Below are 24,698 nucleotides of genomic sequence, written 5' to 3' on the forward strand. Positions count from 1 at the left end.
CTGTCATAAAAAACGACATTATAGGTTTTATTCTTTTACTACAGTAAACTGTCCAACTAGTGAAATCTGTTATTGGACCTACTCGTTGTGAACGAGCTTCGATAACATACTTTACTTCCCTAATATTTATCACTGTTAATTTATAAGTTTCTTCTGTGGGTACTAGTAGCACTTTCACTGTTTTCAACTTTCTTCGTTCTCGCATGATTGGCTCGAATAATCGACGTTACATTTTATACTGACAATATTATCGGATTACAAATACTAATTACCTATATGACTATTGTCATATATATATAGTGTCATCGGGTGTAAGGTTGAGAGCGGCCGACGTATCTCCTCGACGATCAGCTATGGATGCGGTAGGACGCGAGGGCGATTTAGTGCGCTAAGGTGATTGGGACAGTCAGCAGGGTTACACGAGGTAATTAAGTACTCCCGACGCGAACGACGATGGCTCCAGAGTTGGTGACGAATCCACGGCACACGGGATGGCAAGTATCCGGGTACTGATCGGGTCGGGTAACTTCTCGATAACTCGGTCCGCACTTCGTACAGCGACTCACTCACGAAAAAAGACTCCCTCGGCCTAATGAGACCATCCTTATATTTTCCTGTCCCCACTCCTGGGATCAATCCTTGTTTTTAAGGAGAGCCATATAACCATTCCGTACCTCTGTCAGGTACGCGTCCCTTCCGTGCCCGTGGCTACGTCCGGTGACCCATTAGGTTACCCCAAACCCCAATCCGTTTTCATAAAGCCCGGTTGGAACATTAAAAGTTATTTTCTTATTTTTATTGCTTCAACATACAAACATACAAATATATATGTCGGAGAGGGAAAGACAGCGGGATTTCCCGTCCGGAATATTGGGAAAACCCCAATACACTAGTCCAGACTTTTACTAGAGCCGCCCTTAAGTAATAAAAATAAGAAATAGTCTTAATGTTCAAATCTGACTTTATGACGATGAGTTTGGGCTCCAAGTGAGATGGCGAGTCACTGGACGTAGCCACAGTCACGGGAGGAACATGTACCTGACAGAGGTATGAAATGATTATATGGCTCTCCTTAAAACAAAGATTAACCCGAGAAGCGGGGACGGGAGGCAGCCTCTTTTGGATTGACAGAGTTAGGGCGAGAGTTAGAGTTAGTCAGTTAGTGAGTCGTTGGACGAATTGCCGATTGAGTTATCGGGAAGTTACCCGAATCGAGTAGCACGTTGATACTAGTCCTCCCGTGGACCGTGGATTCGTTATCGAACCTGAATTCGTTGTCACCATCATCTCGACCATCCTATTACCATTACTCGTAGCGTCTGGTAGTGTCCACATTCGTACTGATAGAGATTGGCTACATTCGCGACGGTAAAGTAAGGAGAGGTTCATCGGACGCCCCAAAATGCCAACCTGACTCCGACATATATATGTAATATATTTATTAGCATGGTAATCAATATAAGATATTCATGTTGCAAAAGAAATTACAATACGATATTATAGGCAAAAAAATCATTTGGATAATATATTCAAGTAATTATATGTTTTACATTTCGCATACGTAATTAGACGTTAGAAAAATACTTTCACTGTTATTATCATTTTTACGATCCGAATATGAATTATCACGTGGCTGCAGCTATTAACGCGCACACTACAATCATAAAACGCGGATATTTGCTACGTACAAATATTAAACACGTCCAGGTTTTTATATATTCAGAAAACAAAGGAACGCCATTAAATATTCATGTCTATTTATCTTTCGCCGTATATATTCTTAAATAAACCACTGTCTACAAACATTGTATTTAATTAACGTAGTCACGAAGATAAGTCACTTATGATATACAAATCAATGTAAAACACCAAAATTATGAAAATTCGCCCGGTGTTAATTTAGAATGTAACAAATACATTTGCGGAATCTTGCATTCTGGGTCAACGTTTTTCTTGCAATTGATAAGTATCTGAAAAAAATGAAAGAGAAAAATATTTGAACGTATCTTACAGGAAACGCGATAGCGTATACCAATTTTTTATTATACTCCAATTACCACAAATCTCAATTTTCTTAAAAATCTAACGTTTAAACGCTCGTTCAGAGCGTATAGATTACTGCGATGCAAATGTGACTCTATTAACACCGATTAAGTTGATATACAGCTTGCATCATAATATCCTGGTGCGCGGCTATGCAAGTGGCTTGATTGTGGCAAGTTTGTTGACGACCACCGCGTTAATCTAAGAAACAAGTCGATTAGCGATTCCGTATAAACGTACATATATAGTTGGCGAATCGAATAATGGACGTGGAGGATAATAAGATATGGAAGATAACAACGATACACTCACTTGTTTGTATCGTTTTGCGTTTCGGTAGTATTTATTTATTGCGAATGTTCTCTTTCCAAGTTCCTTGTTAAGTATGTACGATAGACAGATAGACGTGAAAGTTGAAGCTAAAAGAAATAAAGGTAGTCAAGTTTTCAGTCCGTTAAAAACACATTTTTTGAAATTATTAAACAAATAAAATTGAATATCCGCCTTTGAAATGATGTATTTCGCAATTGCTTCGTTCCGAGAACGGAGAATACTCGTAGTAAATTAATCGCAACAAAAGTTTAATGACCCGCGAAGTTGAAAAATCCACCTAAGTAGGATGCGAGTTAATGTAATAACGCTCGAATAACCACTGTTTAAATGTCGTCGTAATCTCCGTCAAATTGTTTAGTGCAAATTGACGTATTACGTTCTCCTTTCCGAAACACTGCACTGGCCAGAAAAATGAGAGAAAAATCGCCACACTCCCGTTGTCTTCTTAGAACGAACTGTACATTGAACTTTAGATTCTACGCACAATCGTTTCTTGTGTAATGTTTCGATGTACGATGACGTATGTAAATTTTCTTTTATTTCTCGCTGTAACTTCTTCCTTATATCATTGATAACCTTTATGTGTTCTTATAGATAGATGTTATTTGATTAATACATGTATAGTGAGCAATCACAGTATATGTTACGTCTCAATAATGACGATTTCTCCTCAGGGAAACGGATTAAAGACCGATCTCTACGCAATGTTTGTTTACTTGTGGAAATTCATCGTAGCGCACATAAATGGCGAGCATTTATTTATTTATTTTTTTATTTGCTTAACAGATAACACCCTCTGAGAAAGTCGATACGCTGGCAAACGAGTAAATATAATACACGCAGAAAATGAACATAAAGTTAAAAAAGATCGCGTAACAAAGATTTTGTACGGCAACGTCGATTTCGCATGGAGACACATGGAATATCGGATAATAGCCGAGACTGTTGAACGAAGCGTTAAAATTGAACTAGATTCGAGATGTCGGGCTAATCAACATGATCGTTTAATATTTTAGAAATAAACGATAAGTCGGTTATGAGCCTGCGTTGTTTAGAGGTAGCAAGTTGCAGCAAACTTAGAATCGTATTGTAATCGTAAACAATTATAAATTTTATAGAAGATGAAACGCAGAAAGTTGTTTCAACTGTTGTTTAGCCATGATATTTGATACTGAGATCGGATCTTAATTAACTTTGTCGGATTTGCGTGATGGTAGGTGAGCAGACAGAGGAGAGAGGAAGATCGAAGATAATCCATGGAATCTTGGACGTGATAAAGTGGTAGGACTTAAAAGATACAGGAGAATAGACCATCGTCGTCCGATCGATCGTTAATGACCGAATTGCTTATTATACCAAAGGCATTACCAACTTCGATACGTAGTTCGAATAAACGAAACGTATTTTTACAGTAGATATCATAAACAGGAACGTCAGGACGCTTGTGTACCGATTGAAAGAACGAGGCATGAAGGTGAGCTATGTCAGAGGTGCTGGAAGGTACGAGATTTCTTAAAGGTACAATTATTTTCACGACTCCAGAAAGATTGAAAATTACGAGGTATTAACTTTTCTATCGAGTTAATATAAAAAGTCCTGCACTTTACCGACAAAGCTTTGCTATCTGTACGAAGCTTAAAAAAGACAAGGTAATCGCTGTAGGCGTTGCATCGCTTAACAGAACGATGAGTCAGCTTTTTACTCTTTATCATAGCGATGAGTTCTTTAGAGAATCGCCTGGGGTAGGTGGATTGCAGCGATGATTGCAGTGGTATGAAGGTGTCAACCACGTATTTGAGATGATGTCAAGGTCATACAGAGTAGCATCCCAGTGGATAAAACAGAAATAACTGTTAATAAGGTGATAACGTTCGCAAATGATTTCCTCTTTGTTCGAATGATTGGCAGGAAAAGCAGATAAATTGTTCTCGATAAGTTAATGGACTGCAGTTCTTTTTAGCAAAATTCGCGTAGATCTGCCCCGAGCTTCGTAAATTTTCGCCCGATGATGGCTAGAACGTTATCAGTCTGCCCGGAAGAAGTTAAAGTGTCTACGCGTACGCTGATAAGGTGGACATACAGTACAAACCAGTACAGTCCATCGGTTTCCAGCGAAAGAACGAGCACTGTGTGCGACAACAAGGCAATCGCACTGCTACGAGAGACAGTCGGATCGACGATATGCGTAGGACAACCCTTCCATATTTTTCCCACCATATCGAGCTTTAAAAGTATCCCAAATTTGAGAAAATATCGAGCAATACTTTCGATGAAATTCAAATATAATAATAACGGGTGTAATCACGGCAGAGACGCTATAAATACGTCTTTATGTGTTTTATTCGTACAGTCTTACGCCCCGTAACCTTGCCATGTACCAAAATCCATCCCTCGGTCAAGACGATTGCTGGCTGTACAAATATAATTAGTCGAACCCGCAATAATTCTAAGGAACTGTCATTAAATTTAACATTTTCGCTTTTAAGGCCCTTAATTGCTGCTTAAACATCCTACAGATCGAGAAATTCATTAAGATTATTGCTCAATCCGGCAAAAGGCGCGATAAGTGGATTTTTCCTATGTTCAACGGTCATCTCACCGGCAAGAGGCCGTTGATGGGACGACTAGCACCCATCGCTAGTTCCGCATAAATACTTCCGTCACGGAACGCAATTTACGTGCTACAATCCCTTCGAACAGCATACTTAACTTGAACAAAATATTAACAGAATACATCTCCTGGCCAAACTAAGCACACAGAATGAAATTATCCTCTATAAGGCCGTAATAAAACCTGTCTGGATCTACGGAATCCAACTATGGGGAACAGCAAGTGATTCCAACGTTGAAATGCTTCAACGCTTCCCTTCGAAAACGCTAAGATCCATTATAAATGCACCCTGGTATGTCACCAACGAACTAATACATCGCGACCTCAAGATACCAACAGTCAAAGAGGAAATAGCAAAATATAGCGACAGATATAGCAAAAGAGTCAACAGACATCGAAATCCCCTAATTACTGGACTACTTGATACGTCGGACCAGATCCGCAGGCTGAAGAGACACTCGCTAGACCTAAACGCTAGATTCAATTAGTTATCTAAATTAAGTAATATTTACTTATTTATAATACTTACTTATAAATTATACTTGTCTATAATAAGTATTAACTTATTATAAATAATTAGCCATGTCACTGCGTCACGCCAGAGAAAATTAATGAAAATTCTCAATGCGAGAATCGATTGTAAATTTTAACAAATAAAAAAAAAAAAGAATACATTTCAACTTGTTAGTCACTCTTCACCTTATATTCTTCGAGGAAATGTCGTTGGAATAATGAGCATACTTAAATTGTTAAATCAGTGTTATAATTGTTCAACCACCCCTATTATCTTAATCGAAATAGGGTATCGGCTGATTCGCGGCATCGATCATCGTATCCTAACGAGAATTTACGACTCTCGTTGGCGCGTTATACTGTGAACGCGTCTACCCGCGAAGCATATGGTTTTTTGTTAAATATGTACGAAATATGTTTTATTTTATTCCCACTATTATTTTATTTATTTTTATTCGTTTATTGAATTCCCATTAATTATATGCCCTCTTTGAAATGTTCCACACAAGCTGATAATCAATATTGACCGTCTATTCATCCAAAGGTATCCTTAACAGTGGCTTGAACAACTGGTAATAGAAATGAACTTTGTAACTTTATAACGTTTATATTGATTCATATTAACCTCTAATCAAAAAGGTTTGAGGTCCTCCGCTTAATAGCCTCGTTAACCCAATTTACACGAAAGAAGGGTATAGAGACGCGAAGATTAAAGGAACCAAGAAGAAAGAATTTATAAGAACACTGTACTCATATTATGCTAGTAAAAGAATGGTGTTCCGGAAATGAATTCAAGTGGTTTAATTCCTTCAGCAATTGCGTAAAAGCTGTTTGTGGCACATCATCACAGAAGACTGAAAATATGTGCTTTTATCTTGTATAATTCTTAGAAACGATCGTATAAAAGGAAAAAGTGGATCTGTAGTTTTTTTTACAATTTTATCTTATTTTAATATTACTCTATTTTTTGATCCCATTAATAAACTACCGAACTGCAATATAATACGGTATACTTACGTATCACAAATAGATAACTTATATCATTATATTAGAGAAAGAGAGAGAGAGAGGGAGAGTTGATATATGCTCCAAATAATTTTTAAGAACACAATTGAAACTACAAAACCTAAGAAAATTATTATTTCGTCTATTAGATATTATAACGAATACTATATTTTAAGTATTTCATATACTTCTGCATCTGATGTACAATTAACTCTTCTGTAAATGCACAAACATCCACAGTCCGATAATCACCTTTTACTAGAAAATTAAAAAATGTAAAAGTTAGTTTTAGTCGAAGCTTCGTATGCAATTTAACTAACGTTAAAATAATTTCCTGGAATACGCAAGACGATATAATTAAGCGGAAGATTTATGCACTAAAATAGACGAGTGCCCTGAATGAAATAGTTCTTTTATTCTACTCTTAACATCGTACGATATCTCTCCTAGCACGATGACCCGACAGAATGTTCGTTGACTTTCGGTACGAAGAAAGAATCTGTCCATGAAGATTTGATTACCAGTCGTAGTATGTTTTCCGTATTTTTTAAACATCTTTCCGTATAATACCGTAATAACATGATTTTTTTCCTGCTTAACGGAGAATTCTGTTGCAATTTCACAGTTATCGATATCTGATTTGCTACAAATGTAAAATCAAAAGCATCGACCAACAGAAGAGTATTAATTTACAGCCCCGCTAATGATGACGTATTAACAAACGTCGTGCATCCATTGCTTATGCTCGTCTCGTCGCCTTCGATGAGAAACGAGAGAAATTACTCATGGAAGATACCATTTCCCTTTGAATGAAAGATACCGCTTTAAGAAACTTTTAAAGTAGACATTTTTTAACTGAAAGATTCAAATAAACAATTTCTAATTACTTTCTGTTCTATACATTTATATTTGATACAAAAGTTCTCGACTGTTATAATTTCCTAGATGCTACTAATTACTGAAATTTACTTGGCGTTTATTAAAGGGAGAGAGCGACAGAGAAATCTAAGAGAAAAAATGGCAAACGCTAATCTCTTCAAAGCAGTCATGTAACAGGGGTCTTACCTCGAAACACAGGAAGCTACTGATACGCCTTATCGATATCAGCTACGCTGGAAAACCAACAATGAGAAGCCTCTGGGGTAATTTCCATCATTAGTAACTTTGAAAACTAGTACAGAAAAAACGGCGAATGACCTATTATCCTGCTGGATATCGGGTTCGAGACACTGCAAAATATTCTCCATTCCGTCCAAAAATTTTGCCCACAAAATCTGCCTCCTCTCTCGAAATAATGCAATTGTTGCAAAAATTCTGTTTATTGCGTTAATTCGTATAACCTGATTGCTCGTAAACCCAGTTTTGGTTGATAAAACGACTCTTGCCATTGGTGCGGACTTCGTAAAAGATTCTCGAACTCGCACGAAAGTAAACGCGCCTCGCACTATACCAAGGTATGAACTGTACACGAATCGAGAACGAAAGTGTTGAGACAGAGAGATATGGGGCACGACTCTACTAGCCTACTTTTACCAGCCTCAATTTCACTAACCTACATCTGCAGCCCACGACCAACTTGAGAGTTTCGTTTCGTTTCGTTTCGTTTTCACTTTCGCTGACCGCAACGGTCGTCCTGACCCGACCCAACCGAGATTTCTATTAACCTGGCACACGCTTGCCGAACAGATCTCTCTCTGTCGCACCGAGGAAACTAGAGTGTCCTGGGTCAGGATCACGTTCACTTTCGCCGCTTGCACGCTCTCTACTACAGTCACTTTCGATTTCCGTCACTTTCGACTCTGCTCTCACAGCTCGCTTGTTAACGCTTTGTCGACAGGCTTAAACATAGTTAATTTTAGTTTTAAAAAAATAGCATCATTTTCCTCGAAAGAGTCAACAGATCCTGTGTAGGAAATAACGTTGACTCACGTTGGTCGATGTTCAATTTATTTGGAGTCTCGTATCTTGTATTCGTTTCTTGTATTTTGATGCTGAAATTAATTTTGGGAAACATTGTAATTATACTCTTAAATCTCATAAGTATTGTAATTTAAATAAAAATAAGAGGAGTATTATGTAACCGTGCAACGTTCTCCTCCTTCGACGCCTGTATCATTGCAACCTGTCAATATCTCCGAATAAATGCATCGACCTACAAATAGTCTTCTCACGCGTGTACCTAATAAACAGCCATTGATAAGAAACGAACGTAGTCCTTTTAGTTGTAAATCGTATATCTTCAAATTATTACAAAATTGAATATCTGTGAATTAAATTTAATTAAATTCTACAGTTAATAATTTTTCATGGTATCTTCCATCATAGACGATAGCATCTTTTCATCGAGTTTGATTGAAAATAATAAAATTATATATTATATTTATAACACAGAGATTCGAGTGTGACTGCCACATCATCGCGATAAATCTTATTTAATTTACCATTCCAGGAATCGGCGTGGAAGTTACGTATGAAGGATTTCGGATACCTTCTCTTTTAGCGCATAACGATTGTTTATGGTACGGCAAAGTATTACATGAGAAATGAGATGAATCATCGTAATAATAGCCATAAATTTTTCGTGATAAGAAAAATTTATCTGGCGGCGACTGTATAAAAGGACCTCGAAAAATGTAGCCTATCAGTAAAGAGAGAGTGTCAACGTGTCGTCGAGAATTGTATCTAATAAAAGTTCCAAAAAAATGAAAGGTAACGCTGAGAAATTAAATATTATTCGAATGGGTGAAAAAAGTATCCTAAATTAATTAGAAATTTATTTTTATATCTATCAGACATCTAAATAATTTTTCCATTCAATAAACAGAGTTAACAAAAATTAGCTTCTTTTGTATAAAAAAATAATATCGTCCAAAGTATCAATAAAAAATAATGTTTTCTTACCATCGACAGTCATCGTCAATATCCTCCTCGTCTCTTCGGTCGTTTATGTCTATGGCGCTCCTTTCGACAAGTCAGAATGGCTTTCCGCGATCAGAAAGCTCAAAAGAGAACGAAACCTCGAGGAAGAGAATCCACTCACATGGCTGCGCAATTCAAATACAGAAAAGAGTGCGTCGAACTCTGACTATCTGCAATGGCTTCTTCGAAACTCGAAACATCGTGACGTGAAACACAGCAATAAAAAGCATGAAAAACATTCCATTCCCTTAAACCTACTACATACAAAAAACAAGTCTGATTCATCGGACAAATCCAATTCCGAGCAAAGCGAACTGATCTTATTTAGGAAGAAGGACACCCGACAGAAAAATTCAAACGAGGAAGAATCTGTGGAGAAAAAGTCTGGCGAACTGCGTATTCGTAAAAGGAACTCTGACGAAGAATATTCTCGCGAGCAAGACTCTCATAAGCGGAAATCTGATGGAAATCGTCGTCGTAAAAAGGATCGTCTTGAAAAAAGTTCTCCCGAATCGTGGAGTTTAACGGATGAAAGCGATTCCTCCGACTCGAGTTCTGCCAGTTCCTCTGATAAATCTAATAAGAAACACCAGAAACGCCGTGAATCTAATTCCATAGATAGAAAAAAGAAAGATGATTCGCAGGGAAATGACGGTGATAAAAGTTCAAGTTCCAGTTCTTCGTCAGAGTCTAGCAGCGATTCGTCTTCCAGCGAAGAAGATTTCGAGGAATATTTAAAAAAATCATTGAATAAAAAGAAGAACTACAAAGAAATAAAACATATACTTAAACATTATAAAACGAACGTTCAATACGGGAAACTGTACGAATGGAACAGACTTAGGTATTTGGAATGGAAGAGAAAGATAGACTTGAAGAAGAAAATAATAAAAGCAAAGAAAAATTTACATACAGATAAATTAATGAGCATTTGTAATATATTAGAAGATAGCGATCAGCATGAAGATCAAATAAGGAAATGTGTAAGAGATTATTTGTCTACGAAAGATGAATTTATTTTTGTAACAGATCTATCGTTGATTCGTCTCCTGTCGTCTGACGAGAATAAAGCTAATAAGTCTGTAGAGATAGAAAATGAAAGTGGTTTTGAAATAAAAGTTTTAATCGAAGGTAATTCACAACCTGGTGAAGACTCGAAACAAGCTAAAACTGTGATCAAAACGATTGATAAAGTAATCAATGGCGGTGGACTTTGGAAAGAAACAGAAACTGTCAATGTAACGGGTAACGTTTATATTTATATACATAATTAATTTATTATTATTATTAATATTATTGCTATTATATTATTATTATCAATATTATTAATATTATTATTAGTATTATCAATATTATTATTATTAATATTATTGCTTTACGCTCAGTATAAAATTAATCATTTTAATTTCGTAAACAGACGATGAACAAGCAGCTGTTGACGGAGACAATGGTTCCGATAAGGAAGAAAAATTACCCGGTAAAGACAAGACAAACACAGCTGAAGCAACTGGTAACGGACAAGCAACAAACTCTACTTTTCGACAACATAAAGTTATTTCAGCGGGTGAACAGGAAGTAGTGATAGAATCTGGTTCAAACTCAGGATCAGTTGTAGTTGAAGGAGGAATCAGGATTTCGGGCAACACCGAGGTAATAAGACAAGCAAGCAATAGCTTAGTGATATAGACCTTTAGTGATAGCAATAAGCAGGTACATTCACAATACACGATAATAAATACGCGACTAAGTAACGATGATTTTCTTCACAGACAGGAAACGCAAACGCTGGAAATTCCGAGGATGCTGCGAACGAATCAGGGGACTCAAACGTTCACGAATCTGCAACATCAAAATCCCAAAAGTCAACTTCTCAATCAGCTTCACAAAGCGAAGCTTCTAGAGAATCAGAAAATCAACGTACAACTGAACCTTCCAGTTCTAAATCAAAAACAGCTATTAATGACGCTCCATCCGGCAATGATCGTGCCACGATTAGACCAAATAACTCTTTAGGTGAAAGTTCACCAGCTAGCGGTGGTGCCAGCGGATCAGAGGATTCGAATATTAACGAATCGTCAACTGTAGCATCATCTCGACAAACAACTTCAGGGGCTCGACAAACAGAGTCACGAGGTCAACAGACAACTTCTCAATTACCTTCACAAACTGGAGCGTCCAGGATCTCAGAAAATGAGCAGACAACTGAAGCCTCTAGCTCCAAATCTGAAACAGTTGTCAGTGATAATTCATCCAGCAATGATAATAATACGGATAAACCAAACGACGCTTCGAGTAAGAGCTCAGCGCCCGGCAGTGACACGAGTGAATCGAGAAAATCGACTTCGCAAACTGGACCGCCGTCTGAAGCATCAAACAACGCTTCAAACGAAGAATCTACCACTGATGCTGGCGAATCGGGAGATTCGAGTGTTAGTCGATCAGCGACATCGGGTGAAGTAACATCGGTATCTCGAACAAAAGATTCTGAAGTAACACGAAGACAACAGGCTATTGAATCGTCGACTGTCAAACCAGTTAACAATGGCAGCGTTACAGCCGAAACAGGCAACGGTGTAGATAACGGTGAAACATCCACCGATACCAACAAACAGACAGATGCTAGTGCTAGCGAGTCTAGTACATTGAGGAATGAAGAAATACAAACGTCTACAACTTCACGTACCAAGTCAGAAGCTACTACTACCAATGGCAGCGTCAATGTTTCGAGTAACGTAGATGACAGTGGTAAACCTACTGACAGTGCAGATGCACAAACAGATTCAAATACCACTGAATCTTCAACATCGAAGGCTGAGGAAACGACATCGGCTGCTCCTCAAACAGAAAATTCTGGACAGACAAATGAAGCATCGACTTTGAAGCTGAAAGCTACTCCCAGCGATGATAGTGCTGTTGTATCGAATAACGTAGATATTACGACTGATACAAACGATGTTTCAAGTAATAGTGGAAGATCCACTGGCAGTAAGGGCGATCATGCTGCAGCGTCGAATGACGAGCAAACAGCATCATCTTGGCAACCTGAAACTTCTAATGTTACAGATGGACAGCAGGAGATCGAAACACCAAATCAGGAGTCGGAAACAACTCGTGTAATTACCAATAGTGATGAAACGAGTACAAACAGTTCCAATGAGCAAACGAAACCAAGTGCCAGCGAGTCTTCGACGTCAGATACAGAAGCAGCTTCCGTTTCTCAAGCTGAAGAAAGTTCTAGCGCGACGCAAACAGTACAGGTGACTGAAGCATGGAACTCCGATTCAGAAACGACGAGTAATGCGGAAAATACAAATAATGCAAAGGGTACTTCGGACAATAGCGGAAGATCAACTAGCAGTTCTAGTCGACAAACAGATTCAAACGACGATGGATCTATCGCAACAGAAAGCGAAGAAACAACAGCGGCTAGTTCTCGAGCCAATGGTTCAACTGTAACAGGAGAAAAACAAGGCAATGAAACATCAAGTACACAAGCGGAAACCAATCTTAGTGACGACAGTGCCAACGCTATTACCGTCACTGGCAAAAATCCCAATGTTATCACTGTGACTGATGACAGTGCTAATAAAAGTTCGGACAGCGATAATTTAATCGCTGGTACTAGTCGGCAAACAGATTCAAATGCTGAAACAATAAATTCGAACGATAGTAAGTCTACTACGAGAAGCGTGCAGAGAATATCTCCCTCTCAAACTGACCAATCTATCGTAAGTGGAACAGAACGATCGACTGAAACAGCGGAGACTCGGACAGCTTCTATCGACGAATCTCCTAGCGCATTAGATGGTTTGAACATTACGATTATTGTTATTAATGGTAGAGAGAATGATGGAACATCTATCAGCGTTGATAGCGAAACAAATTCTAATAGCAGTGAATCAGTAACCGCAAGAGGAGAGAGTGAAACTTCTACCGATTCAGATGGAGGACTTGCAACTGAAGAATCGTCTTTAAAGCCAGGAACTACCCAAACTGACAATAAGATCGATACATCGAGCAACATAGGCGAAACAACTGAAACGGAGACAACTCTAAGTAACGAAGAAACGTCTACCGATGAAAGTAACGGGCAAACAGACTCGACTGTTACCGAATCCACGACTGTAGAAAACGCACGAACATCGGCATCTTCCTCTCAAACTGAAACGTCCAGTGGTCAATCCGAAACAGAACAGTCGGTTGAAGCGTCCGGTGCTCGAACTGAAACAGTTGCTACCGACGAACCTGCCGATACATCAAGCGATTTGAACGCTACGATTGTTGTTAACGATGGTACAGATAGCGAAACATCAACCGGTGCTGATAGTGGAACATCAAGGAGCACCAATAGCGAAACGACGGAGTCCAGTGCTGATGAATCAACAGGTTCTACCGCTAATGAATCGACAACAGCAGGAGGAGAAATAGATACGTCTTCTCCAAGAAGCGAAGCTTCTACTGCTGCAGGTACAGAAGTTGCAACTGAAGAATCACCTTCGGTATCAGAAACAACAATAGCTGATAGTAACGTCGATGCATCGAGCAGTAATCGTGTGGTAACAGGTGAAACGGACGCTGCTGCAAGTAACGAAGAAACGTCTACCAACGAAAATGATGTGCAGACAGATTCAAGTGTTACTGAATCCACAACTTTAAAAAGCGCGCGAACAACATTGTCTCCCTCCCAAACTGAAGAGTCTAGCGTATCTGAAACAGGACAATCGACCGAAACGCGGAGCGTTCAATCCAAAAGAGTTCCTACTAATAATAGTATCAATGATATGTATAATAATATTAGTACTAGCAGTGGTATTTTGGAAATTAACGAAGAATCAACGACCAGTGTCGGCGAAATAGATTCAAGTCCTAGCGAAGCTACAACTTCGGAAAATACTCAAACAGAACCATCCATCGTCCAAGCTACCGATACCGTTACAAAAGTAGCATCAACAACTGAATTGCAAACTCTGCAACTAGAAATTATTCTTACTGATGTCAATGGCACTGTATCGGATTCTTACATAGTTGTACTTGATAAAAACAGTAATAATACAGATAGTATCTTGGATATTATTAATAGATTACCTAACAGTAGCAGCAAACAAACAAATTCAAAAGTTGATAAGTCTGCTACTTTAGGAGATGCGGAAATATATAATACACTCGCTTCAGAAGCAGTGCCATCGGTTCAACCAAATACCAATGTAAAACCGGAATCTCCTATAGTAGGAATAAATTAGAAATGATTAGTAGAGGTGAAGAAATATGTACGTCGATACCGACGTGTAGTAAAATTGTATTATTATTCGTTAAAAGTTACTTGGGTTCTCTCGTCGAATAATTTACTAATTAACAATATCGGTGAATCGATAAAGAACTAGTTACAGGTTACAGAATTGGCTTTTATAATTTCATGATTTTACGTACAATCAGATAATTTCTAATTTGAAGATTTATTTGCAAAGATTTCATTTGTTTTATTACGAAACTCGTTCCTTGTGTAACAGAGTCAACTTGTGGATTATGCGAAACATCTATTGGTAGGTACTAATAATTTATATAAATACATAAAGAGATCTAAGAGATAAAAGGAATTTACTAACGTTTTTAACTGGCAACTTGTGACTTGTAAAATTTCTCTAATAATATTGCCAGAATTGTGTGCAAAAGATCCCTGATAGAATGACATAAACATTCTTTAAACGTTGATTTCTATTTTTAATAATACAGAACCGTTAAAAGAGTTATCGTTTAAAAGAAAAGAGTATACCGTTAACTATATCGCGATATAGTTACAGATTGGAAAAATTATTAAAATTTATTAGGAGTATTTACAACAAAAACTTGCGCTGAACAATCATTAAGAAAACCTTACGTCATGTATTTCGGTCAAATCTTTCAGATATTCGTTGAAAAATGATGACTTGGTGTAACATATGTAAGTAATAAAGACCATAGTTGTAAAGAAAAAAGGCGTAAAATGTTTGTCATTTCATCACATGATATATGAGATAAACGGCGACGCTCTGCTGTTGAACGACTTGATTTATGGAATTTACGATAATAAATACCCAAAATGGTTCGTTTGAAAAATATTCAGAACGGAAATATTTCATTAGAATATTTTACATTATATCAAGATAAACGATAAACGATAAAACGATACCAATATATCAAGATAAACGATACTTTTGTACCTGCTTATTTTTTCCACGACAAAGTAGCGGTGTAAAGCTTCGAACAGCCTGTATCAATCCATATAGTTTTATTAAAAAGCCAAATTACGAACATTCGATAATTCTATTAATTAGCGACTATTCGCCAATGCTTATACTCGGAAGTGTCGTCGAATTTTTATAATCTTCTTATTGCAATGCTTAATTACGAACAATTCGATTTAAATAACATTTTTTTACAAAAAGAAGAAATACCGACCGCTACCAAGCACTCTTTAGGATAACGACGATTAGTATTTCTATGTATATGCGTATACATGTTACATATACGCTCGCTTATAGGATACGAATAATTTTTATACAAATAAATAATATTCCGATTAAGGATCTTTAGAGATTTAAATGCTAAGTAACAGAAGCAAAAATTAAATAATACAAAATAATAAAAATTACGATTTTTCCCAATCGAACAGCCGTTCTAAAACACTGTCTCGTTCCCATTGTCGGCCACGTAACGGATCGTTCGCGTGTCCGGTGGCAGCCGATCCGGGCCGCAGTCATCCTGAAGCCACCGTATCGGTCAGTACAGTGTCCGTGACACGTCTTATATCGGCCAGTGATATCTCGACCTGTCCTCGATCGGGTCAGAGTGCGCATTACGCAGCAAAGGCAGCCAATCGCGTCGACAAACTGGAACGTAACGACGAACCTCTGCGTTAGCTCGGTTCCAGTTCGATAATAAACAGCTATTTGCTTTCCGTTATTAACAAGACGAGGATGCGTCCCATAAATATAAATGCGGTTATACACATTATTTCATTGATAAAATCGACTCGACCATATATAATAGTTCGACGAATGTAACTGCTTCCAGACACAGTGTTTTAGATTTTACATAGATACACAGTCAAAGTTCTAACGTATTCGGATAAGATGTTGACCGTTTTACTGACCTTGGCAGTGACTAGTGCTGTGGGAGAAGTGGTGAACATCCACGTAAACAATGTAAGTATCGTGAGAAATATTTGTTTCCAAGAATAGTTTAAGATTTAGATGTAAAGCAAAGTATAATTTAAATCGTAGCTGTATTTGTTCTACGAATGTTTCTTTTTTTTTTCTTTTAACTGTGTCTTAAGGAGTTAGAATTTAAAATCATGTTTTTCGATTATTTTTGTACAGATATTTTATAGTAGGAGATCGCGACCAATTTTTTTGTTCCTTTTTCAATTTTTTTTTTTTACAAGGAAATTACTATTCGTTCGAGCATTGCAATTTTTATAAGAAAATGACGCTCAAACCGCTAATAATCGAAATCGAGTATTTCTCGACGCCTGATATATATGCACCTTTTAATAGTAATCTAATAGCAGGTGTTTTATTACATTTAAGGTATCATATTGAAGTATAGTCGCTTAGTCTTTCGAGATTTTTACCAAATGCTTCTGAAATATTAGCGAATCGATCTATCGCGTGAACTCGACTAACGAAATATTCTGTTTTTCATCGGTCGTCCAACGCGTTCCTTCAATCGGACAATTCGTTTGGATTTGGAAACGCAGTTTACGTGGCTGTAGCAATGCGGCACACTCTGTAATTGAATAAGTGTGTTTGCACCGTTTAAGTTGGTCAACGAAATAATAGAGAGATATGCGGCGATTTTGAGAAGAAATTCTCAGATTCGTAACTTCGCAATTCCAGGATACGCAGTCGAGATTCAGCTTCGAGGTCGATTACGAGAACAACCAATTTCTACTGGATGGAAAACCCTTCCGATACATATCCGGCAGTTTTCATTACTTCCGAACGCCCAGGCAATATTGGAGAGATCGTTTAAAAAAAATGAGAGCAGCCGGGTTAAACGCTGTTTCAACGTGAGTTATCTTTTTCTCATTATCGGTACACCGCTAATCGAATCAAATGAATTTATTCCTACGTCAAAGTTTACGATTAAATCGTTCTCATCGTTCGAAAATTGCAATATTGGATGCTTTTGCTTCTCATTCATATCTTACCGCTTTAATTTCGAAGGCGAACATTCTTCTCGCGATTTTGTCCGCAGATACGTGGAATGGAATCTTCATCAACCGACTGAAAACGAATGGCATTGGACAGGTGACGCGGATGTAGTAGAGTTCATAAACATCGCTCAGGAAGAAGGTTTGTTCGTGCTTCTGAGGCCAGGCCCTTACATCTGCGCGGAGAGAGATTTTGTAAGTATTTCTCGAAAAATGTTGTATTTTTTCATTTTCTATTTCATCGTTCATGAAAATAAATAATATGTTTTATATTCAGGGTGGACTTCCATACTGGTTACTAGGACGAGTACCGGACATAAATTTGCGCACGAACGATCCACGTGGGAATTTTTAACGATTTTTAACTGCAGGTTATTTCTAAGATTTATCTCGTAATCGAAGTTCTCCTTCCGCTTTGCAGGATACATGAAATACGTAGAAATATATTTAAACGAAGTATTGGACAAAGTTCGGCCCTACCTAAGAGGAAATGGAGGACCTATAATAATGGTTCAGGTACGAAAAAGATACTTTCGTGACAAATAACTATCATTTTAAACGCAATGATACTTCATTCGGAAAAGAACACGTTTTGGTCCGCTCTCGAAATATCATCGTTTGTTACTTTTAGTTCTTCTAAGAAACAAAATATACTTCTCTCTAACGTTTTTAAGAAAGATTGGCGATACAATTCCTAAAAAATACTTGTCCGATAATTCGGCGTGAAGCGAAGAGAAGTAGTAAGACTCCGAAATAGGTTCGCAAAAATATATTAACAATCGTCGAACTGCGAATTTCTTAAAAACGAAATCATAGTGGCGATCGTGGAATTTCGATGATGTTTTAGGTGGAAAACGAGTATGGAAGTTACGCGTGTGACACGGAATACTTAATTCGGCTTAGAGACATAATGAGACAGAAGATTGGTACGAAGGCACTTCTGTATTCGACCGATGGATCAAACCCGAATATGCTACGTTGCGGATTTGTACCAGAGGTTTATGCCACCGTCGATTTTGGGTCCAACACGAACGTGACGAAAAACTTTGAAATAATGCGCATGTATCAGCCACGTGCAAGTATCTACGAATAATTAAAATCGTAATAATTTACACATATCGATCTTTGATCATCGTACAATTACAATTATTAAACGTGAATTTTTAATTAGATAGACTTCGTATTGAACTGACAATATCGGTGATATAACAGCAAGTATTTTGATTGAATTTCATGCATATACGTATAAAATACATTTATCTCCAATTTTATACAATATTTGTGGACAGGTTTCGTGACACATTTATTGCTCTCGTTATTTAAATATGACTTTATATGGAAATATATGTATATAACGAATGTGTATAACGCAACAGTTGTTAGACACGTGTGCAGTGTATACCGACATATGCACATTCTCCTTCAAGGCTACATCGCGTTATAAGTGTTGTATCACGTAAGGTTAAAACCTACGAGTAAGATCAGAGGCATTCGTAATATGCCAGTTGCCAGTGTTCAAAACGTAGAATACGCGTTTAGATTTACGTATTTGAAATACGCTTTTACGTAAAATCAGTAGAACTTAATTCGAACGAGATACTAATGAGAAACAATTGCTCCACTTTTTCTATTTATCTTTTTAAACGACTTGTCGGTCAAATTGTATAACTCTTAATCATTTTTTCTTGTTAAATGGCTATGTTTCGTTTCTCTTTAGGGTCCCTTAGTAAATTCTGAATTTTATCCCGGATGGTTGTCACACTGGCGGGAACCGTTTCAAAGAGTACAAACTGCAACAGTTACGAAAACCTTAGATGAAATGCTATCTTTGGGTGCTTCTGTTAACATATACATGTTCTACGGTGGAACAAATTTTGGCTATACCGCTGGTTGGTATAATTTTTCTAATTTTCTAATTCCAACGAAAAATTGAGAACAATTTTTTTCAATTTTTCCTTAAAAAAAATGGCTAGAACACGCGTCAAATCGTTGAAAAATATCAAAAAAGAAATAAAAAAGAAAATTCTCGGTGCATGTGTCACATCTGCAAGTTCCTTTTCCGAGAAGAAAATTTACATAATATTCCTAGATAGCCTTCTCAACGGACGGGAGAACTATCGGTTTATTAATTGCAAAATTTAATCGTATATTTTATTGACATATACTTGTATAATAAATCTTAATATTCAGAAACTCTTCGTCTCATCGATATGATAAGACTACAGCCTCGACAGCTGTATAACGTACATAGATACTAACTCAAACGCACGATGCCACAGGTGCTAACGGTGGCCACAACGCATACAACCCGCAATTGACCTCTTACGATTACGATGCTCCGTTAACCGAAGCTGGTGATCCAACGCCGAAGTACTTCGCGATCAGAAATGTCATATCCAAGGTATTATTCGCGATTCTTCAAGAAACCAGACAACGTTCTTGTCTTTCCCCCCCCCCAATTTATAATAATAATAAATATAAAAATCGTGGTATACGTTACTCTTACATCTCGTTAAATAGCATCGATTTTTTCCTACAGTATTTGCCATTGCCAAACGTGCCCCTTCCATCACCATCTCCAAAAGGAGATTACGGTACGGTTCTTCTAGTGCCAATTCTACAATTATTCGAACCTCGTGCCCGACAATTATTTGGAACGATCACGGTCGAAGCAACGAACCCATTGACGTTCGAAAAACTGGGACTGCCTCATTGGCTGGTACTATACGAGACCGATCTAGTACGTGGCCGTCCGGATCCCGCGATTTTACGCGCCAAGGTTCGGGACAGAGCGTTGGTCTACGTAGACGATCATCTCGTTGGATTTCTAAGTCGTACCGATAATATCTACGATATAAATATAAAGGATCTTTACGGACGAAGACTGAAGCTACTGGTCGAGAACCAAGGACGATTGAACTATGGAAGTGGACTTCGCGATTATAAGGTCAGCTAGTCGATTTCATTGTTCCTTGACACAATTGCATCGAAGTGGATCAACGCGTGGTAGTCTGATTTTTCTTAGACACTGAGAAACAAATTTTAAAGCTAGCCTAACCGAACTTCTGCCGATCGAATTCGTTTCTCTGAGCCGCCAACGTTTGAACAGCGCATTATTCGAATGAGAAATCGCGAAGAAAATAGGATGATCTTACGTAGCTATAAAAATAACGATAAATTCGCGTATTATCTTATTCGTTGAATGTTCCTTCTGTCTACTAGGGTGTTTCGGAGGTAACTCTAAACGGCATTTCCCTTGGCCCTTGGAAAATGACTGGATTCCGTCTGGATAGTGTCCCGTCTACTCCTCTCGACGACATCGAATCCAGCCTATCCATAAGCAAAACTCTTATCAATGGCCCAGTTATACTTCGAGGAAACTTTTCAATCTCTGGCCAACCGATAGACACTTATCTAAACACCGATGGTTGGGGCAAGGGAGTCGCTTTCGTCAACGGACGCAATTTAGGTCGATATTGGCCGGTGGCTGGTCCTCAAATCACTCTCTACGTTCCTGCATCATATTTGAGAACAGGTGAAAACGAGTTGTTGCTGGTTGAATTGGAATATATACCGATGTCCAAGGAGATGAAGTTGCAAAACGAACCAATTCTTGACCACAAAGTTCGATATTCCAATAGCCAGGATAACTCGAACGATATACGTGTTTTAGTCTAATCGCTGCTCGGAAAACTTTTACGAAGCTTTTAGTCTTCTGCGTTCTTAAAAGGCCGGTTATCGCGAACCGTGTCCAGGATGATCGCTGCGTAATGATGTTCCGTGGGAAATTGTACGAAGAAAATAAATTTTATACTGATACGCAATTGGAAATTTCTCGATTAGTATATTGCCCTAATTCGTTATTACAGTTCGACTGTGGATATTCGTGCGTGCTTTTTACAAAGATAATTAAAAAGGCGAAGCGTAGAAAATTGTTTAACATACGAAATATTATAACGAGAATTATACTTTGGATATTTTATAGAATTTCGTATATCAGGTGCACTTTGCGCATCTTTTGCAGCTTGAAATTTCCCACGAACGCGTACAAATTCGTAGTCTAATTATAATTATCGTAAAGCCAGCTTATTAAAAGATAAACGTTACGTTGAGGTCGAATCGAAATTAATAACGATAATAATAATCGGTGACGATCTAATTTCGGGCATACGTAGATGTGCTCGTTTGATTTATTACACAGATAAGATTTGCTTACAGCCTATATTTATACTATGTGTTCAACGTATCGTACACTTCGATTAATTTAATTACTTGGGATAATGAAAAGGTATCCAAGAAGTCCAAGAATAAATCGCGGAAAGTTGTAAATGGTTCCTGTTTACTTCCTCAAAAGTAAACGCATTAATCGATATTTCGTTTTCTGCGTTTGAAGAATTAGCGGTGGTATTTCGAATTGGCAGATCGAGATCGTGAGACTGCTCGTGCGATCGTAAATTATTTATCATGGCAAATTGTTTCTTGCATATGTTACAACGATATGGCCTGTTTCCTGAAAAGAAATCAACGATTCAGCTCTTATTTTATTCTATGAAATGGATATCACAGATAGTATAGCATAACAAGCTTGATCTTTCGATAAAAGCTCGAAGCATCGATTAAGATATAAAGATACCTAAAGACGAACAATTACAATACATATATACCTTCATACAAACGTTTTAAAGCATGTGAATTTATTTTTATAAATGAGAAATTATTATTTTCGAAAAGAAAAAATTACTCCTACTCTATGATATCGTTCACAGACTGTCAAAGATCCATCGGTTGTTAGTTCTTACATTTCGCCATGTCTAATTAATATTAATTACCACTGTGCACTTGCATGTGATGATGTAGAGCTCCAGGTTTACAAAATCCTCGATTGCAAACCGAACATCGCATCGGCCAGTTACCACTGTGAGAATACCCATGAGCTCTTAAATCACCAGGGGTTGGAAAAGAACGTCCGCATTCGTTGCATTTATGCGGTTTTTCCTGCATATTGCATTTTACTGTCAGTATTACACATTAAACATTGCGATATCGTTTACAACAAGCAACAGCAAATTAAACAAAAGTACGCTTGTTTGCTTATTTTACTCGCCACGCTTTATGCATAGTTGAAAGGGTTAAACGAAGATTAATAAATATCAAAGACTAATAGAAACCTTATAATGTGTCATTCGATGATAATACAAATTTGACGAAGCAGTGAAACGCTTTCCGCACATTGGACATTCGTGTGGCCGTTCTCCGGTGTGTATTCTGACATGTGTATTCAAGGAGCTGCTTGTACTGAACATCTTTCCACAGACGGCGCAACCATGTGGCTTTTCACCTATTAATGAGCGTAATTTGTCATTTCTTTGAAATTTAATTTTATTCCAATAAAAATTGTCTATTTGTTAGATATCTTAATTCTAAATCTATGATCTATGTTACTTATGATAAAATTGTAAGAATACTTCATCCGAGTGAAATTAAAATTCCAATTACTATATTCGAGTTTCTGTAATATAATTAACAAAGTAAATTAACACTGACCTGTATGGGTACGTAAATGCCTTTTGAGCAAGGAAGGTCTGTCAAAATTTTTGCCACACGTTTGACAAGGTAAACATCTTTGAAATTTCGAAGAATTTAACAAATTCGTTTTTCTTTCGGGATTGCGACAACTCAAATCTAACGGCGCATCTTGCGCTACGCTGCACACTGTTTCATTCAACGATAAAATAACAAAACATTAATCGAACAAAATGAAAAGCAAAACTTATTTTAATTTGCGCGATACGCTTTAAGAGATTTATTAAAAGTCGAAGATGACGTGTTAAAAATTTCCTCTCGTGGTAGAGAAATTTAAAGTTGTTTCTAATCTAAAAATGTTACTTATTTAATTGTATTCCACTCTTACCAGACATTACAAACTTTCTTTAAAATCTTTCTTAAGGGCGACGATATCTGGAAAAAATTCACGTATAACACCAACAATAAAATTTCCCGCACCTCGTCGAAGAATCCAAACATGAAGAAGGGTAAATTCGAATTAGGTGGTCGCTGCTCCAAACATATGCAAGCGATTACAGGTGAGAAAGAGGGTTGCGGCGACGAAGGCGCATGTCGGGAGGGCGGTATTTCTTCAGGGGGGCGGAGTTTGATACACCTTTTTATTACATACACAGCATCACGATGATATAAAATACTTCAAAATATCTTCTAGTGAACTTGATATATAATTATGTAATAAATTATAATTTAATTTTCGTACTTTTACAAAAAATGAAGTATTTAAGAAATTGATGGTCTTTTGTGACTATAACTTTTTATTATTCGATTGTTTGCTATCAATAAACGATTTGGTAATTTATTTTATGATATCGAAAAATCGCAAGAATTTTCATATTAAGAATTAAATACTCTACATGTACTTCCATGATCTGCATTATTTGAGAGGAGAAAATAAAAGCTATCTCTTAAACTTGCTACGTAAGAGAAATACTACAATATAGTTAATAGTTAAATAACATATTGTCACTCCATATTGTGCTTCCTATTATTCTATAGTGCCAACCAGTACCAAAGATGTTCGAATGACATCGCATTCTCGCGTAAAGTAAAAGTCATGCAACAAACCACATTTCCTACAATAAGCATGTTTAAAAAATATTCCAAGAAATATTTCCTAACGTTTGAAGCATTTGCTCAATCATAATTGTACGTCTGGCTTAAAATTCTTCCTTTTTGGCATTAAATATTTTCAAAAAAACAATGTATTCCAATCAAACATTTACATTATTGAATCTATAATTACAAGATTAATCAATTGATATTCAATGCCTTACAATTTATTTATTAAACTACAGTAACATATTGCAATCCGATAACACTTTTATTTATTTTCACATTGTGTTTTATTAATTGCAATGTAACAACTTTAAATTTCTAATAACTTCAATAATTCCGTCCGTGTGTTAATATTTATTATGAGAAGATGCTGTATAATGAGATTAAACTAAAATAACGCTTAATTATCCCAATAGAACGATACGTTTTTGAACAGTAACGCTTCGTCACGATATCGGCGAT

At 37.2% G+C, this 24,698-nt stretch overlaps 3 protein-coding genes and 1 long non-coding RNA gene across 4 annotated transcripts; 2 read left to right on the top strand and 2 right to left on the bottom strand.

The window, feature by feature from the left end:
* Positions 1-1,497: 1,497 nt before the first annotated feature.
* Positions 1,498-2,878, bottom strand: LOC117206423. The gene is made up of 3 exons (XR_004487387.1): positions 2,356-2,878; positions 2,058-2,244; positions 1,498-1,970 (listed from the first exon to the last, which is right to left on the bottom strand). It is a non-coding gene; the product is annotated as an uncharacterized LOC117206423 (long non-coding RNA).
* Positions 2,879-6,257: 3,379 nt separating this feature from the next.
* LOC117206312 (dentin sialophosphoprotein-like) lies at positions 6,258-15,502 on the top strand. Its single transcript, XM_033445540.1, has 4 exons — positions 6,258-6,377; positions 9,346-10,669; positions 10,842-11,074; positions 11,194-15,502. Exons 1-4 carry the CDS (start codon positions 6,258-6,260, stop codon positions 14,662-14,664), a joined length of 5,148 nt encoding a protein of 1,715 aa, XP_033301431.1. The 3' UTR covers positions 14,665-15,502.
* A 625-nt stretch (positions 15,503-16,127) lies between these two features.
* LOC117206326 (beta-galactosidase-like) lies at positions 16,128-21,727 on the top strand. Its single transcript, XM_033445568.1, has 10 exons — positions 16,128-16,605; positions 17,299-17,471; positions 17,660-17,810; positions 17,893-17,956; positions 18,037-18,131; positions 18,463-18,690; positions 19,333-19,504; positions 19,895-20,016; positions 20,155-20,562; positions 20,838-21,727. Exons 1-10 carry the CDS (start codon positions 16,534-16,536, stop codon positions 21,291-21,293), a joined length of 1,941 nt encoding a protein of 646 aa, XP_033301459.1. The 5' UTR covers positions 16,128-16,533; the 3' UTR covers positions 21,294-21,727.
* Positions 21,728-21,836: 109 nt separating this feature from the next.
* LOC117206313 (gastrula zinc finger protein XlCGF7.1-like) lies at positions 21,837-23,533 on the bottom strand. Its single transcript, XM_033445541.1, has 5 exons — positions 23,527-23,533; positions 23,160-23,327; positions 22,784-22,953; positions 22,445-22,610; positions 21,837-22,125 (listed from the first exon to the last, which is right to left on the bottom strand). Exons 1-5 carry the CDS (start codon positions 23,531-23,533, stop codon positions 21,884-21,886), a joined length of 753 nt encoding a protein of 250 aa, XP_033301432.1. The 3' UTR covers positions 21,837-21,883.
* Between the last annotated feature and the right edge of the window lie 1,165 nt (positions 23,534-24,698).

Source organism: Bombus bifarius, unplaced genomic scaffold (genome assembly GCF_011952205.1).
Source record: "Bombus bifarius isolate JDL3187 unplaced genomic scaffold, Bbif_JDL3187 scf7180000008006, whole genome shotgun sequence".
Lineage (NCBI taxonomy): Eukaryota > Metazoa > Arthropoda > Insecta > Hymenoptera > Apidae > Bombus > Bombus bifarius.